The sequence below is a fragment of the Sarcophilus harrisii genome, chromosome 3 (assembly GCF_902635505.1).
Source record: "Sarcophilus harrisii chromosome 3, mSarHar1.11, whole genome shotgun sequence".
Lineage (NCBI taxonomy): Eukaryota > Metazoa > Chordata > Mammalia > Dasyuromorphia > Dasyuridae > Sarcophilus > Sarcophilus harrisii.
In genome coordinates, this window is record NC_045428.1 from 119,883,837 (window position 1) to 119,902,742 (window position 18,906).

Sequence of the window (18,906 nt, forward strand, 5' to 3'; positions counted from 1 at the left end):
GATTACTATTCAATGCTCTCTCCACTATGCTACAGCTGTAGGATAAATGTTAATGATCCTGTCCTTAAGTATAGATAATTAAGCATTCAATAAAGGGGAAGGGGAAGGGAACAAATATTCATTATCATAGACTAGTTGCCTCTTGAATGATATAGAACTTACTAAACATTTACTCCAGGTTAACTACTGCGTCAACTGTTGGGATACACAAGGAACATATATTCTAAAAAGGGGAAACTATATAGAGCAGAATGGTGGGAGTGAGAGTGAGAGGAGGGGTATTTTGGTGTGGCTTGTTACAGAAAGTTAACAATGGCACATTGGGCAAATCACCAAATATCTCTGAGTTTCCATTTTATTAAATATAAAATGTCAAAAAAAAATTCTCACACTACCTACCTTCTGTAAAATTTCCTTCCATGTTCTTTTATTCTCTCCCATGTAAGGCATCAAAGAATGTCTGTGGGGATACTTAAGAAAACAATCTCCTTCTTAGGCTCTAGAGTTTGGATTAGAATGAAGGACAAAGCAAACAGAACAATAAATGTCCAATTTCGTTCCTTCAATTTACAGATTAAGAAAATGAAATCTGGGGAGTTCAAGTTACTTGTCCAATGCATATAAGTAGCAAGTAAAATGAACTGAGATGAGATTTAAATGTAAATTTTTGAACTCCTTTTCCACCCCAGTTGTACTGCTGCCATTTATCTCATTTTACCTTTTTAAGACCTCAGATCCAGGATCCATTCATATTCTCAACATGAATAGTTGTTTTGAATTTAGTTTGTTTTTCATTCATGGAGGAAATGCTGTAATTTGTTGGAATTCTATTTACTTAACAGAGCTCTTATTGAGAAAAATCCTCCTAGTCTTAGAACTAATTTTTATAGTTGATACTTTTATTTATAGGTCATGAAAATCAGGATAGAAATAAGAGAGTTATGTCATGTCGCCAGGATACCAAAACAACTGGATAAAAGGAAAAAGAATTAATCCTGTTATAGAATATGAGCTTTTTGAAGGCAAAGACAATTATTTTTCCTTGTATATTCATTGCCAATACAGTGCTTGGCATGTGATAAGTACTTAAAAATATATATTTTTTTGATTTTTGGATATCCACTTCACATTTTGTAGACCATGTGTCTTAAAATGCAAATATATATGTATATATATATATATATGTATATATACATATACATATACACACTGATACAAGACAAATATTTTACTAATAGCAAAGGGATACTGGAAATAAAATATATAAAATCAAAATTGTTTTTATTCAAACAAGGTAACAATCCTCACTTTAAGTGGGTCAGTGTTTCTAAGATGTATATCAACTAATTATTAAGAAAATAAGTCTTTTAGCATAATAATATCCAGATCCTTTCCTTTCGCATACAAATATATACTTTACATTAAATCTTTGCCTGTCTCTAATCCACAGTTTTTATTTATTCTCTTTTAAGACACCAAGATCTTGACAATTTCATCACAGTTAATCCTGAAACTCTCAGAAACAATCAGAGGTAAGCGGACATCATATTCATCATTTTCATCCTTTCCCAAGGTATTTGACAGACTTTTAGAAAATTATTTGAAGTTTTCATAACATTAGTATACTTATCCCCAAATCACATCATTAATCTGTATCATTTTTACTTTTTGTTAAAGAAACCAAGATGATCTTGACAAATTCATCAAAGTGACTCCTGAAGTTCTCAGAAGTAATCAGAGGTAAAAGAATAAAAATATATTCTTTCAACAATATGGGAGGCAATGTAGTTCAATGAAAAGAACATTGTGGAATAAGAGAACCTAGTTCCAGTGCCATATCAGATGCTTACTGTATGTGACTTTTAGTAAGTACCTTGTGTTCTATAGGCCTCTATTTCCTTTTCTTTGTATTAAAATAGGGGGTTTAGTCTGAGAAGCCTTTAAAATTACTTCCTATTCTGGATTGATGATACTATAATTTCCCTGAGTTTTGTAGGCAGACACTTGAACGAAAAAGAATTATAATATGAATATGTTTATAAGTCTTTATCATTGATCCAAACCATTTTTATTTTCTACAATTAAAGGAGCCAAGATCTGGATAGATTTATTAAAGTGGATCCAACAACTTTTAGACACAGCAAGAGGTAAGAATGTTTAATCTCATTGCTTTCTCTGAATGATTTCTAAAGAATTGAGTAAGAAGTTTTAACTCAAGCATATTTTTTTTCATCAAGCTAGTAGTGCATTCTTTTATTGGTGAGTGTTCTTTCTTGGTTGGATTTTGTTTCTTTTCTCCTCACCCCAAATCAGTATGTGGTTATAACACAAAACATGCCAAGTTTGTGTATTTGGCTTTTTAAGATAGTAATGGGACTCTTCTTTTAAAATTATGGACCTGCTGCTGCTGCTAGGTTATTTTTAATGGTCATGCATCATTTTCTCAATTGCTTATATTTAATATCATATTGGGTTCATGCCCTTGTCAACAAGACAACATGCTGTTCCATTATGGTCTCAGCTTAGATGTTCTTTCTCCCACTAGGGAGCCATTTTCAAATTTGGACTATATAGGAGGCAGTAATCAAGGCTGAAAAGCAAATAAGATTCATCTGAAGAAAAGATTTTTGAAAGATGTTACATCTAATTATGTGATAATTCAGAGTTCAGGAATACTACTGAAATAAACAATCTAAGCAAAAATCCTATATTTCATACAGTTGCCTGCCCTTTGTTTCTTTTCTGTGGCATTCTTCACCCCAGAGTGTTTTATTAACACAAGTAAAATGCATTAATATGAATTCTATAGTATTTCAAAATTGCTTTGTGGTAGTGGGAAATGCTGTTATAACAAATCTCTTGATGGAAATTACATACCCAGAATGAAGGGATGACACAAAACTGGCTAATGAGTAGTGAATTAGCATTGAATATCATGTGCTCATAAAGCTAGAGGTAGAAGGGACCCTAGAGCATTTCCAAAACAACTTCCTCTTTTTATAGACAAGAAAACTGAGATTTAAAGAGGTTAAATGACTTCCCCAATATACAGTTCATTTGACTCCAATGTTAGGCTTTAAGCCCAGTAGGAGTAGAAAGGGGAAGTCATAGATATGCTGTCTGGTCATAGACTATCAGAGCTGGAAGAGATGCTAGAAAACAGCTAGTCCAACCTGCTTAAACTACAAATGAGGAATCTAAGGTCCAAAGCTAGCACGTGGCAAGACTTTAAATAAGTCCATAAAGTCTGGGAAAGATCTTAATTTAGAAAGGCCAAGGACATTCACTGCATCCCAGACCATCACTAGTTATCTTAATGTTTTTTTTTAATTGTCTCTGGAGGAGGCTGAAGACTTTGTGTAGCTTTGTCTCTCTTAAATCCAATTCACTCACAAGTCATCATCTTGTGTTGTCCATGGTCTTATTTGATAATGAAGGATCAACAACAATAACAATTGGATTCTGTTTTCAAGTCTGGTACCTTTTTCATTATGAGACCAGGGAGATTAGAATGATCATCAATCAATCAATCAATCAACACATGTCTTTTAAGTGCCCATTATATGCCAAGTACAGTAATAGGCACTGGGGTTACAAAGAAATTAAAAAAAACATAAATATTAAAGTTTCCAAGGATGGTGGAAGGATAGAAGACAGACTGAAAGGAAGAATGTGATAAAAAAGTGAAAGAAAAGTAAAAAGGTTATCGAGGAAGATGGGCAAGTTCTGAAGGTTTGTGTAGGACAGCAGCAGTTAATCAGGAGAATGTGGTATAATCAGGGGACATAAACTACAAAGGGGGAAAGATAATTGAAAGTACAGAACAAATGTCTAGAAGTGGCAAAGGGCATCTGAAGGAAGATGCTATCTGCAACCAGAGACAGAATCCAGATAGAAGTATGGATAGAATGATTTTACATAGATGTGTGTGTATATAAATACATATACATACATATAAATGTTTCTGTCTAATGGTAGCCATCTCTAAGGAAGGGGTGGGGGAGGAAAGAAAAAAAAAAGGGAAAAAAATCAAAATGGTAATTGAAAGAAAGGATCATGCCAGTTCTTTGTTCTGTGTATTGGAGGGCATGAGAGAAATGATCAGCATTGTAAAAGGTGGGGAAAGATGATCAATTAGTATGGAAAGCAGAAAATGCAAAAGTAGAAATTGAAGATTGGTAATGGGAGCAGGTCGGGGGTTTAGTCACTAAACATGGATTTCAAAGGCAGAATGGAAGAATCCAATAGAAAATGATACTGTAGATTTTTGACTAGAAGTTAAGCTGAGTTGGATGTGGATAAAAGTGATAATTAATAACTAACATTTGTATGGCAGTTTAAGATTAGCAAAATATTTTACAAACATCTCATTTTATCCTTATAACAACTCTGAGAGGCAGTTTCTATTATTATCATCATTTACAGTTGAAGAAACTGAGGCAGACAGTAGTTAAATGACTTGCCCATGATCACACAGCTAGTAAATGTATGAAGCTGAATTTGAATCCAGGTCTGCTTGATTCCAGCTACAATACTCTTATCCAGCCTACCATTCAGCTACTCAAGAAAGATAGCAGGAGGAGGAAAGAATTTCACTGAGATTGGTAGTTCTGAACGACAGGAAGTAGAACTGAGACAAATTTACCAAAGATGTTAAGTCCTGGATAGATAGTTATTTATTGAAGAATCTTGTAAAATGAACCAATCTAAAAATAGTATGTTGCATTAATGGAGTGAATTTAAAAACCATATCTCTCAGATAATATTTCCTTCTGTTTGAAATGAGTTAAGATCTCTCATTGAATTTCTTTAGTAAAAAATAATGCATTACATTTTAAATATAATGCAAATTTAAGCAAAGATTTATAAAATTCCTATAAAAAGAAATGTGGTTTTTTGGTATGGAATATGGTACTATAAATGGTAGGTGTCACTCAGTGAAATAATTGTTATGTTTATTTAAAAGTTAATGATTTTATTTCAAAATGGCCTCAACTAAAACTGTTATATCTGAATACCTTCAATAGTGTGTCACATTTACATAGAAACCAGTCGATGTCTTCAATAAATAATCATAAAATAAATAGGGAAAAAAAGTAATAAATTCTGGAGTCATCTATTTGGAAGAAAGGTCTCTTAATTTTATTCTATTATTATGATTATTTAGTACATTGGTCCTTCTCACTTGAATTCGCTAAAAGTGCAGAAAAGGACAATGTTGAAGGGTCATAGTCAGCTTAATAGCAACAGCATTCCCTTACAATTCTATTTAATGTGATGCATGACTTGATAACTTCATAGGAGAACTGCAGCAAAGCTGAGTTCTCTTTAGGAAACTGGTGACATTTTCAGCTGTAGTTCACTCAGGTACTGAATAAAATTCTAACTGTCACTCTGCCTGCAAGTAGACATTCCTGCACGCCTTCTAGGAACTCAGCAACCTGAACAAATGCATACTTATGGGGAAATTTCACTTATACAGTGAAAAAAATGTTTCACTCTTAACAGGCATATTTTCAACATATTTTCAATATGTTGGTCCCATGAACCAACATAAAAAGGAGCAAGTCAATTACTGATAGCTCTTAAGCTATTGTTAGCCCATCTATAAAAGCTATTTCTTAATGAAGACTTAAATGCATCTGTTGATATTTTTACCTTTAAAATTATAAACGATAATATTTGTCAAAGATATAAAATGATGTTCCTATCCACTTCTAACATCATGTGTGTGTCATTAAAGGCTTTATCCAACCTCCATCTACTTGAGTCATTTAAAAAAAGTTAAATGGATGATATAATCTTGGGAGTATTGATTTAGAGATGAAAGGAATCATGAAGACTATTAGGTTATCCCTGCTTTGTTTTCTAAATAAGAAAACTGAGGTCCAGGGAAGTCATATGAAGAGAGAGGGTGATGACTTTGTACAGCTTTGCCTGATTCAAATCCAATTTATGCAGAAATCAAAACATCACCTTCATGATACATTAATCCTCTTTGAGAATGAATAACCACCACCACCAGCAATTAACATGGGAGAGCTAGGATTTGAACACACTAAATGTCCTCTGATCTATTTGCAAAGTTACCACCTTTGCCTCTTCTTTCAATGAAATGTCCTTCCATCCTTAAACACTTTCCTCAACACAAGCACATAAAAGAAATGCATTCCTTCTAAACCAACTGATGCCAAAATATAGGGAGATGGACTGGACCTTTGGTTTCACTGATATAGGAAACTCTCAAATGAGAGTTTATCAAGGTAGATTGATACCTTTTCTGAAACTTATGGAAAATTGCCTAGAACACTTAAATATTCAATTACTTGTCTAGGGTCACATAGCCAAAATGTGTCAGAGGTGGGATGCTAAACCTAGTATTCCTGATTTTGGAACAGCTCTCTACTATGCCATACTAAGAAGTAGAATTCTGTGAAAGCAAAAGCAAAGCTTAATATGAATTTCTGGGTTCATAGATTTAGATGTAAAAGAGGTTTTTAGAGGTCACCTAATCTAACCCATTATTTTACCCATAAGAGAACTAAGGTTCTGAAAATTCAACATGATTTACCCAAAGTTACCCAGAGAACAAGTGAAGAGTGAAGATTCTAGTTCAGCTCTTTTGACTGTAAATCTAGCCCTCTTTCTACTGTACCACACTGCTCCCAAAGCGTCCTATAGCCTCTCATTTAACAAATGAGGAAACTTGGGCCCAATGGACCAAAATGAATTCTCAAGGTCATACAGGTATTAGGTAGAAGAGAGAGTTAGAACCCAAGTATTCTGATCTCCAGAACTTGCATTGCACACAAAATAGAAAACTATCGGAAGATTTGGATTTTTCCCCCAATAATTCTTCCTAGTTCAAACCTGTTGCACCTGAGTCAGACTTCACATGCCATGAGGACTCAAGTTTGATGAAGAGGGCTGCTTGTATTTTCAATTTGCTGTGTTTTCATGGGTCTACATCAAAATGGAGCACTAATTCCCTTAATGGCAAAGCCTTAATTCTCTCATGTATTAAAAAAGTCCTGAAAAATAAATATAAACGTTCCCCTTTTTTTTCACAGCAGAACTAAAAGAATTATACAAATGATCTCACAATAGTTTCTATATCCCTTTCAGAGTGACAAAGACTTCTATTCAATCAAAAGCTTTGTGCCCAAGATTTAATTTTTTGGCATAAATGAGGGCACATAGTAAATCTTTTGTATTGTCACTCTATAATTTGGTAAATGTATTCTAAATGTATTCCACACTGAACATTGAGCAGTTAAAGTTATGTTGAGACAAATATATTGCTGCTTTATAAATGTGTTACTTCCCACACATGAAAACAGAGATGGAAAGTATGGGATGTCATATGGTGTAATGGAATCCTTAGCTCTAGACCAAAGATTTTAGTTTTAACCCAGGCTGTCCTCTATTTCTACCCACATGATTTTGGAAAAAAGCCAGTAATCTCTCTGGGCCTCCATTTCCTTTTCTATAAAAAGTGAGGCAAGTTCTCAACACATTGTGCTATGCTTTCTCTCTCTGCCTATCCTTCTCTCCTTTTTCTGTTTCCCCCTCTCCCTCTTTCTCTGGGAACCATATCTCTACCAGGTGGAAGTGGAGCAGTCTCTCACATAGTATGATCCTATTACTTATTGGCTCCAAAGTTTTAACCTGCTCCAGTGTTAAATTTAATGCAACTACTTGATTGCCTTAGATCACTGTCATTCAGAATTCCAGAGTTGATGCACCCTAGTAATAGGGAATATAAGTTTGTACCATCACACCTAGCTCTTTTTTCTATTTTTTTTTGAAAGCTGCCTTTAAAATTCCATTTTCAGCTGAAGTATGTAGTGCTCATTTTCTCCAAAATGTTTTCTCATGATCTATAGAGGCCAATGATGTGACCATATCATTAAAATAAATTCCAAATGTTTATAAGAATAAGAAATAGTCAGGTCGACTATAATCCTTCTATTATATAGCTTTGCACACATGCTTTTGTTTGCTAGGCAACGTTGGGATGGGCTTTTCAAAAAATCTATTTTGGGTGCTTTAAATCACAGCTCTTTCCATCTTATACTTTGGTGCAAAAGACATGATATAAATTATATAAGCTTAATTAGACAAGGAAAATTTATTTTTATACCACAAGTAATGTGGAAAGTTTATGAGCAGTCAGAGCTGCTTGGATTGGATTGTCAAAGCTGACATCAATCAGCCTGAAAAACAATAATGTCCTTGATTTGTTTTCCTCACTCATCCTGTCTTTTATTCCTGTTAGTAACATAATTTTGTTTTCTTTCAATTCAGGTCATAAAGTCCATTCTACTTGTTTGATGTTTGGATAAAACAAAGGAAATTCTATTAGATCACTAATAAAAAAGAGCATATTGAACACTTTTAATAGTTTCTAGTGCAAATTTTGTGATGGTCTATTAGGAAGAAAAGTAATCCCATTTTTGTGCTCCTTCTTGATTACTCTAAAGAATGAGTTGTCTCTATGTGGTTGGTAGGTTTTTCTTCCCTCTCACTGTGGTCCCTTTTGATGATTTATTTCATTATCTGTCAACATCTCTACTGGAGAGAGAGAGAAGGGAAAGAGAAAAGAAAGGAAGGCTCAGTCATTTCATTGGAGAGCTGTATGACACTAAGCTGTTCAGACATTTTCTGAACTACTTAGAGGATCCTGAAGTGTCATTGTTGCACTGATTATGTTTCTCCTCTGGCACACTGTCTTAAATATCATTTATAATAGTTTCTGCATATTCAAATATATATAATCCACCTAGAAAGAGCACTGGATTTGGAGACGAGAGTTTTGTAATAGTTTTGACACTTAGAGGGAGTGTGATTTGGGGAAATTTGCCTCAATTCTCTAAACTTCAGTTTTCCCATCTATTAGATGTAGTAGTATATGAACTGCTTGTGCCAATAGGTTGTTGTAAGCAAAATAGTGTAAAACTCCAAAAATCATAGAAATATGAATTATTATTATAACCTTTAGGAAAGGAAGTTTAATTTGGATATTGGAGGTTTACAATTAATAATATCAGATTTTTCCCTGATAAAATTGAAGTTGTCATTTTTCGTTGTTTTTGTGTGTGCATGTACACATTAATTTCTATCAACATAAAAAGGAAATTCCATTAAAAACTCCCAAATGTGTGTTCAATAATCTAAATATGCATAATTAATTAATAAATCAATATAACCCAAACCAAGTATTTAAACACAGAATTCGTACCTCGGAACGTTAGAAGAAAGAGAGTAGCCTTGGAAGAAATGGAATAATTTTAATTAAAGAACTCAGAGACAACAATAGAGACTGGTCCTGAAAATGGTGATTTATTGTAACCCTACAGCCTTGGAATCCTAGGATACAATTAATGGATATTAATCCAATCATGGATAATAAAATTTACATGGCAATTAAGATCTGCAGTGTATTTGCATATATTATCTAACTACAGATATATGGGTACTTACTAAAGTATCAGTTTATTTTGTTGCTTCATAGACTTTGTTTTTTGCCCAGCCAGATTGATGTTAATACAAAGCTGTATATTAATGGAATGATCCAGTATTTGATGTAGAACAGTGGTTCAGTTTCTCTATTTAATCTCCATCAGACTATAATTCAAATCTTAAGAGAACTCTTTATGTTTTAGCCATGTAAATTCTGATGGAAGTTTTTGATTTGTTTTTTGAAAGTTGCCTTACCTGGTTATTTCCTTTTTGTCCACTTCTTCCTGATTAAACAGCAGTCCTTGCCCTTTCCCCCAAAACTTTCAGTATCCTTATGTCTGGTAATCTGGATTTTAAGCATACACATTTATTATTTATTTTACTGAGAATTCTCACCTTTTGCCTTATACACAGACATTACCAGATGTACTCTACCTCCATCCCAATCCTGAATTGAATCTTTCTTTGTAACAAAGAAAAACGGTTAAGCAGAATCAATTTCATGACCATTTTTGCCTTTATACCTAACACTGTTCCCATGGTCTCCCTCTTTCATATGAAGAAAAAGGATAGATGTTGTATTGTTGGTTCTTTGGTCATAATTTTTGAGTATTTGACTTTCTCTTAATATTCTTTTCATTTACAGTATTTTTTTATTTTTAATTTATGGAGTAAAACAAGCATTTCCATAACATACATAGTACAATAAAAAGGATTACACAAAACTTTGCTATGCAAAACTTGCTATTTCTTTCAAATTTCATCTATCTATCTATCTGTCTGCCTGTCTATCTATCTATCTATATATTTTTTCTCTTTCCCCTAGAGATAGCTACCATTAGACACAAACAGGCATATACATGTCATTTGTATATATGCATGCATATATATGTATATATGTGCTTAGATGCTACATATACTTCTATTTTTCAGTTCTTTCTTTGGATGCAGATAAAATATTTATTCATATGTCCTTTACAGTTAATTTAGGTTTTATAATATACAAAATAATTTATTTGTTCAGTCATCCTTAAAACAATATTGTTATTAATGTATACAATGTTCTTATTTTGCTAAGTCCACTCTGAATTGGTTCATGCAAGTCTTCCCATATTTATCTGAATTTTTTCATATGCAAAATTTGTTTCAAAGCAATAATATTCCATTACATCCACTGTTGTGTAGTGGATAGAAAGATGATCGTGGTCTAGAGCATGTAGAGAATAATTTACTTGCTTAAGAATTTCACTACCAGAATGTGTCCAGATATGAAACCTGGTCCCATACCTATAATCATAAAGAGTTTGTCCAGTTACTATTGTTCTAGGATGGAGAGGAAAAAGTTTAAGTCATTGGGAAGACATATATTTATATAAAACAATCATTGAAAGCTAATTCTAAGATTACATATTGTTTCATAAAGGTTTTTCTTCTTGCCAGAGTAACAGATAATATACCATGTGTAATTTTTGATTCAAAAAACCATTTTCTTATAATTCAAAGGTGAATCTAATATAGTATAATTTTTTTAAATTCCTATAGAGACCAGGACCTTGACAATCACATTGAAGTAAAGTCCAATGGATATAACAAGAAGACTGAAGGGTAAGGCCAAGTATAATATATCCTATCCTTTATAAATTCCATGTATGAGTGCATTAAATTAAATTATTTTGCTTACCCTTTTATAAGAATTTTAGGAGAGCTGAATTATAGATGAATTATTATAGATTTAGCATTTGAATGAATTTTATTTTAAGGATTAAAAAAAGTGAGTAACTGAATCTCAGAGTGGTAGTGATTTCCCAAGGTCCATAGAGTTCTGATACATAAGACTTCAAATTCAGTACTCTTTTCTTTATAAGCCCTGGGTTATAAGTCAAATTGTAAGTTAGAATTAGGTGTTTATGTAGGGACAATTCAAATTAGGTTTTGAAGGAATGGAAAAAACAGTGCTTCATATGTGCCAAGTTGAGAATACAAACAGAAAAATCCTCAATTATTCCTGTTCTCAAGGAGTGCACACTCTAATTGGGAGAGATAGAACATAAATAATTCATTTAGGATTTTGGAGGGGAGAAGGTAAATGGAGGTGGAGGGAGAAAATATCCTTAACGGTTGACATATAAATCCTATAGAAACCAGCTTAAAAGAAAATTCCAATTTTGGCTGAATTTGTGACTTAGGATCTTCTGCTTACTGTAAAAGGCATCATGCAAATTGAGTATATTTAGGATACTAAGTTCTTAGGCTGTGAAAATTTATTTTTACATACTGCAGTTTGATGGGTTTGTAGCAGTGACAGAAAGCACTGAAAGATCCACCTCCTGCATTCCTCACCCTAGTAGATGCCATGAATCCTTAACAGCAACAAAACAAAACACAATTTCAGATATTCTTGGGATGTTGTTGCTTTAAAATTCTTGCAACTTGTTTGCCTCCATGTGAAGGATTAGTGTAGATTATAGTTGCTGGGTTCAATAGACATTTTAAATTAGGGAGGAATTAATTACTTATCAGTGCCATAGCAACTGTGAGTGCCACCTGCTACTAAAAAAATGAAATAAGATAAATAACACAACCCCAAAAATCCAACAGTCTTCTATCTATTTCCTCCCTCAATTTCCTTCCAACTCTGTGAAATTATGTGAGGCAAAGGGAATATGTGTACACAATAAAAAATGAGGAAATGAGTGGAAACCTTTTGTTTGTTTTATAATATTTACAAAATCTTCTTACGCTCAATAGCCCTTCCAATCACCAGCATGTAATGGGGAAAATAATGAACTTAGGGGGGGGGAGGTCATAGTACCTGAATTTAAATCCTGACTCAGACAAGTCATATAACCACTCTGGACCCCAGTTTCCTCATTTGTAAGATGAGAGAATTGAAGGTGATAACCTCTAAAATATCTTCCAGCTTCAGATCTATGATTCTATGTTCCTTCCCATTCTAATTTCAGTTCCCTTCTTCCTTTTCCCTCAGACCCTCAGCAAGAACATTCAATTAGTGGGGTTTTTTTTAATAGCTGGGAGAGAAAAACATTTTCATGAGTGCTTTCTCAGTTCTGTCTTGGGGACTCAGTAGAGGAAATGTTAATAAGGGCAGTTTTGTACATAGGTGGAATATGTTTGCTTATCTATTGCAATTTTTAATGGGTGCTAGGGAGAACCTTGCAGCTCACAGCTTGCCTCTTGGCTTGTCAGAATGCCTGAATTCCATCATTGGAGATTATTTCCTTTGAATGAAGCTTTAAGAGTCTGAAAAATCTCATGTTAAAATGTAAATACTTAAAGAAGGATAATGCAAGAACCCTTATCAAACATTAACACCCAATCCGTGGATTATTTTTTCATATCAACTTCTAACCAAAGCTAAACAGTAAAATATTTTGGGCCTAAAACATATTAACTTTAGGGAAACATTGGATCCCTGTTTAGAAAGAAAAATCCAAGATAGAGAATACAATCTGGGAAAAAGAAGTGAGGTGGAGTTAGCCTCCCATCAGAATTTTACTTATTTCCACATCTCCTTCCCCTCCTCCCCATCTTAGTTTCTATCCCTGAGAAAAAGTAATAAGCTATGCTTTATGGTGTGCTTTAGCATTTATAAAATATTTTACATATATAAACAAACTCATTTGATCTAATAAATGTCTGTAAATAGTAGAAGTGTTATTCCTCACATTTTGTAAATAAGAAAACATGCTCAGAAATAGCAAAACATTTGTCCAAAGTTACACAAAAAGTCATAAGAAGTAGCAGGGATAGAACATGAAACTACATCTTTTGACGCTAAATGCAGAGGTTTTAACTACTCTACCATTCGATGCTTTACAATAAAAAATATGAAAAGTAGAAAATGGTTGAAAAGAATGTAATCGCTATGCATGGATGTTTCTCATTTTGTAATTTTTCATTCTTACAGAGGCCTTGACAGTCGCATAGATGTAAATCCCCACATATACAATAATGCAAAGCGGTGAGTTTTAAGTCAATCTTTGATTCCTCATGCTAAAGAGAACAGTAAAGATATGGATGTTTACCTATTGAATTTGTAGCATAGATTTCCTTTCAGTAAAATTGTGATCAGGAAATAAACTAAGAGAATATGTCTTCAGTACTTCAGAAAAACTATTTTTATGTTGGTAGATATGGAAACTATCTCCATCAACACAGATCACAACCTTTCCATGCTTTTATTACAGGGGTCCTCAAACTTTTTAAATAGGGGCCTAGTTCACTGTCTCTCACGACTATTGGAGGGCTAGACTACAGTAAAAACAAAAACTTTGTTTTGTGGGCCTTTAAATAAAGAAACTTCATAGCCCTGGGTGAGGGGGATAATCGTCCTCAGCTGCCGCATCTGGCTTGCGTGCCTTAGTTTGAGGACCCCTGCTAGAGTAGATGTTCCTCATGAGTCCTATTTGAAAAAGATCATCATTTTGTGGCGAGTCAACAAGTAACTAAACTGGTCCTTGGATTGTAGTCCTAGAGAATATTGCCATGGTCATATCTGAAGCCCTTCCTGCTGATAGGATCTGTCTGTGCTCTGTTGGCACAATCTTGTTGACGTACTCATTGCCATGCCATTGTGAGTCATTAGTGTAGGACTTGAGTAGGTAAAATAATAATAATTGTTATTGTTTAGTCATTTCAATCATGTCTTACTCTTTGCGATCCCATTTGGGGTTTTCTTGACAAAGATACTGGAGTGGTTTGCCATTTCTTTCTCCAGGTTATTTATTAATGAGGAAACTGAGGCAAACAGGGTCACACAGTTACTAAGTGTCTGAGGATAGTTTTGAATTCAGGAAGATGAATCTTCCTGACTCTAGCCACAGTACTCTATCTACTGTGTCACCTAGCTGCCTAAAATAGTAATAATAACATTTTATTTATTTATTTATTTATGCTTTCCTTGGAACAAACTTCTGAGGTTGATAATGAATATATCATTATCCCCATTAAAGGGATAAAAACTGAGGCTCAACTGGTTAAATGACTTTCCTCTAGTCATATAATTATTAAATAGCAGAGGCCAATCCAAAGCCTAGGTCTTCTGGCTCTATTACACCAAAATAAATGAGGCAACTGCTTTTGACTAGTCTATTAAACTGAAATATTCATCTCTACTATACATAGGAGAACTTCATTAGAAAGTGAATCCCAATTTCAAGTCAGTCCCTGATGCTTACTCATTGTGACATTGTGTGCAAATTATTCAAACTTCTTGAGTTCAATTTTCTTCCTCTCTAAAACAGACAATAACATGTGCTCTACACATAACATTTTATATGCATTATATATGTAATAGCTTTTCGTAACCTGGAGATGTGCTGTAACACATGAAATGTTCTTAGATCACAACTAATTATGTAATTTGTCAGTAAATTAGCTAGCATATATTGTGTCTTCTGTGTGCAAGGCAGTATGGTAAGATCTGGGGATAAAAGAAGTGGGGAAAAACAGTCCCTAGTTTTATGGAGTCTAATGGGGGCAACAACTATGGTCAGGGGTCCTCAAACTTTTTAAATAGGGGACCAGTTCACTGTCCCTCAGACTGTTGGAGGCCCGGGCTATAGTAAAACCAAAAACTTTGTTTTGTGGGCCTTTAAATAAAGAAACTTCATAGCCCTGGGGGAGGGGGATAAATGTCCTCAGTTGCCGCATCTGGCCCGTGGGCCATAGTTTGAGGACTCCTGAATCTATGTACAAGCAAAACATAAGCAAGTAAACTGGTGGTGGAAGGGTGGGGAACTGTTGTCTCAAAGAAAAATCCGTTAATATTAAGAGGACTGGGAAAGGCTTCTGGCAGATGGCAAGATTTTAGGTGAGACATGAAGGAAGTTAGAAAACCTCAGAAGCAGAGATGAGGAAGGAGAACATTCCAGATATGAAGGGCAGCTGAGAAACTCTCAATCAGAAGATGGAGTATTATGTTTGAAGAACAGCAAGGAAACAAATGTCACAGAGTAAGAAAAGTTAGATGTGAAAAGACTAGAAAGGTAGGAAGAGATTGGTTAGCAAGGGCTTTGAAAATATATGTAGAACTGAATATATATTTTCAAATTTGATGAATTAAGAATTACTTGAAATCTACTTTTGCAAAGAAAAAGCCTCTTCTAAAGTTATATGATTACTGACCTATTTTGAATGATTAGAGAAAAAATATTCCATAGAGACATTATTAACTTTAACGGCTAAGGGAAATAGTTCATCCATATAAAAATTTCATTGCAATAAAGCTATGATGGAAACCTCTTACTTTTTTTTGTGAAATTAATGAGATATATATTATGGGAGATAAGGGAATCATTCTGACAGGTCTTTCAGGGCCTCACTGTACAATTTTCAAAGAGTTTACATTGGCAAGGGACTGCAGGATATGACCACCCAGCATGCATTCAAAAGCTTAATATTCAATAGAGTTCTGGAGATTTAAGGTGCCATATTTGGATTTAAGCCACATAGGGTGAGTATTTAGGAAATCAAAAATAACACCATTTAGTGAAATTTATAAAGAGGCAGGTTTTAGCTCAACCTAGCAAAGAAGGGAAGCACCACATGAAAAGAGAACTGTATTGAAGTCAGAGATGTGAGATCTATCCCCATTCTGCCTCATTATCTCACTGACTTTGAGCAAATGTCCAAACTTCCTTGGGACTCAGCCCCTTACTGGCAAACTGAGGATTCAGACTAAATGGTTTTTTAGCTCTAAATATATCAGCCTATAATTCTATGAACTGAATTCAAATCTTTTTTTCTCAATAGTATTTTATTTTTTAAAACATGTAAAGATTTTTAAACATTCATTTTTGTAAAACTTTTGTGTTCCAAATTTTTTTCCCTTCCTCCTGTAAATTTTCCCCTCCTTAGGATAGCAAGGTTAAATATGTACAGTCCTTTAAAAAATTTCCATAGTTGTCATGTATAAGAAAAATCAGACCAAAAGAGAAAAAAAACATGAGAAAGAAAAAAAACAGAAAGTAAAAAAAAGGTGAAAATCCTATCTTGTGATCTATACTCAGTCCCCACAGTACTCTCTGTTTGCAGATGCTCTCTCCATCACAAGTCTATTAAAATTACTTTGAATCACTTCATTGTTGAGAAGAGGCAAGAACATCACAGTGGATCTTCACATAATCTTGTTGTTACTGTGTACAATATTCCGCTTATTTCCTGAGTTCAAATCTTGTCTCTCCTACTTACTACCTGGATCTTCTTGGCAAATCACTTAACTTCTCTGGGCCTCAGTTGTTCTCATATGTAAAAGGAATGGGTTTAACTTTTGTTCAGTTGTTTTTCAGATGTATTTGGCTTTTATGAACCCATTTGGGGTTTTCTTGGCAAACATACTAGAGTAATTTCCTTTTTCCCATTCATTTTATAGATGAGGAAACTGAGGCAAACAGGGTTATGTGACTTGCATAGGGTCACACATATAGTATGTGCCTGAGGCCAGATTTGAACTCAGGAAGATGAATCTTCCTGATTCCAAGTCCAGTACTCTATTCACTGCACCATCTAGTTGCTATTATGGGCTTAACAATATGACCTGTAAGGTTCCTTTGAATTTGAAATCTATGACCCTGTAATCTGTGAAGATCCAAGGAATAGAGCTTTCCAGTAATGAAATGTGATAGTTCACAGTCCCTAGAGGGATTCAAATAGATATTGGATCACCATTTCGAGGTACTGTGGTAGAGAATCTTAAAGCCTGTGGCAAATTAGACTAAATGAGAAACTGCTTTCCTTTTCTGATTTCCCCTTAATGTTGGGGCCTTCCCTTTGTTAGTTATCTCCACTATCTCTTCTATTATAGCTTGTTGGTATTAATCACTTACCCCTGTTTGCCTCAGTTTCCCCATCTGTAAAATGAGCTGGAAAAGGAAATGGTAAACCATTCCATTTTCTTTGCCATAAAATCCTCAAAATGGAATGATAAAGAGTCAGACATTACTGAAATGAGAGAACAACTTAATTGTTTAAATATTGTTTTTGCCTTTAGACTGTGAATTCCTTGAGAGCAAGGACTGTCTTTCTTCATATGCCCAGTGTTTAGCAGAGTGCCTAGGACAGAGCAGGTGCTTAACAGATGCTTGTTAACTGCCTGGTTCCCTCTCCATCCTTCACACACGTTCAGATGCCTAAAACATTGATTTGACCATGTACCCCAACTACAACACATACAAATACATACCAAAAGAATCTTCAGTGTCTCCCTAGTACCACTAGGATAAAATGCAAAATCCTCAGTTTGAAATATAAAACCCTTTGCCATCTGGTTCCCATCTACTTTTACAAGCTTCTTATTTCATATTGCCATCCTTCAAACACTCTGTTCCATTCAAATGGGTAAGCTGACTCTTCTCCAAGCAATTTTTCTACATCTACAAAAGTAGTCCTCAGTGTCTGAAATATGTTCTTTCCTCTCCACTGCTTTACAGAATTCTTACAGATCAGGTACAAGAGCTCTTACACAAGTCCTTTCTTAATCTGCCCAGTTTTAGCTCTCTGTCCCTTTTGAAATGATTTTGCATTAGGTTGTATCTCCTTCCTTGTGTATATATTATATCCATTAAGCAGAAGGTAAAATCCTTGAGGACAGGGTATGTTTTGACTTTTTTTTTTGCCTTCATATATGCAATGCCTTGTGAATAGTAGAGGTTTAATAAAAATTCAAATTGAATTGAAAAAATATAATTATACTTGCATTCCCTATCATATTGAAAACATGTTGGATATTGGGATTTGGTTAGAGAGGCTTATACAGATGTTATCATTTTGTAGATTTAAAAAAAAAGATCGACTAGCATAGATATTTTAAAATTGTTATAAAATCACAATTTTTGTCATGCTATTGTAGGAAATCCCACTGTAGACATGACAATTAAATGACATGGCTTAAAATAGATTTGCCTGCTTTGAAATGTAATTCAAGACAGATTTAATAATTTGGTAATCTTTAGCAAAAGTCCAAATGTGTCATTAGACTTTGTTCTTTAAAATCCTCTTTTAGTCTGTAACTTAATTATTTGGCATGTTTATTTAACAGTGGCAAGCATTCCTAACACTATTGAATGAGTGAAATTAAATTTCCTGATATGGAATGGATCTTGCAACTCTATTAGATTAGTTTTATATGCCTATTAAATTTACTTTTTTTGATCATCTGGATTCAGTACATAAGATAATAAGCCTCAATTTAGGATACTAATCTTCCTGAATTCAGATCTGGCCTCAGATACTTAATACTTAAGTATTAATAGATACTTAATAACTGTGTGACCCTGGGCAACTCACTTAACCCTGTTTGCCTCAGTTTTCTCATCTGTGAAATGAACTGGAGGAGGAAATGGCAAGCCATTTCAGTGTTTTTGCCAAGAAAATCCCAATTGGGATCCATAAAGAGTCAGACATGACTGAAAAATGACTGGATTA

General features: G+C 34.1%; 1 protein-coding gene across 7 annotated transcripts in view; it reads left to right on the forward strand.

Moving 5' to 3' along the window:
- Positions 1 to 18,906, forward strand: part of SCEL (sciellin) — a 154,116-nt gene that overhangs the window by 119,967 nt on the left and 15,243 nt on the right. For all 7 annotated transcript variants that reach the window (XM_031958526.1, XM_031958531.1, XM_031958528.1 and 4 more), the window contains 5 exons: positions 1,473 to 1,532; positions 1,678 to 1,740; positions 2,088 to 2,147; positions 11,005 to 11,067; positions 13,391 to 13,444. In XM_031958526.1, coding sequence (XP_031814386.1) covers positions 1,473 to 1,532; positions 1,678 to 1,740; positions 2,088 to 2,147; positions 11,005 to 11,067; positions 13,391 to 13,444 — 300 coding nt within the window. The remainder of the gene's footprint in view (positions 1 to 1,472; positions 1,533 to 1,677; positions 1,741 to 2,087; positions 2,148 to 11,004; positions 11,068 to 13,390; positions 13,445 to 18,906) is intronic.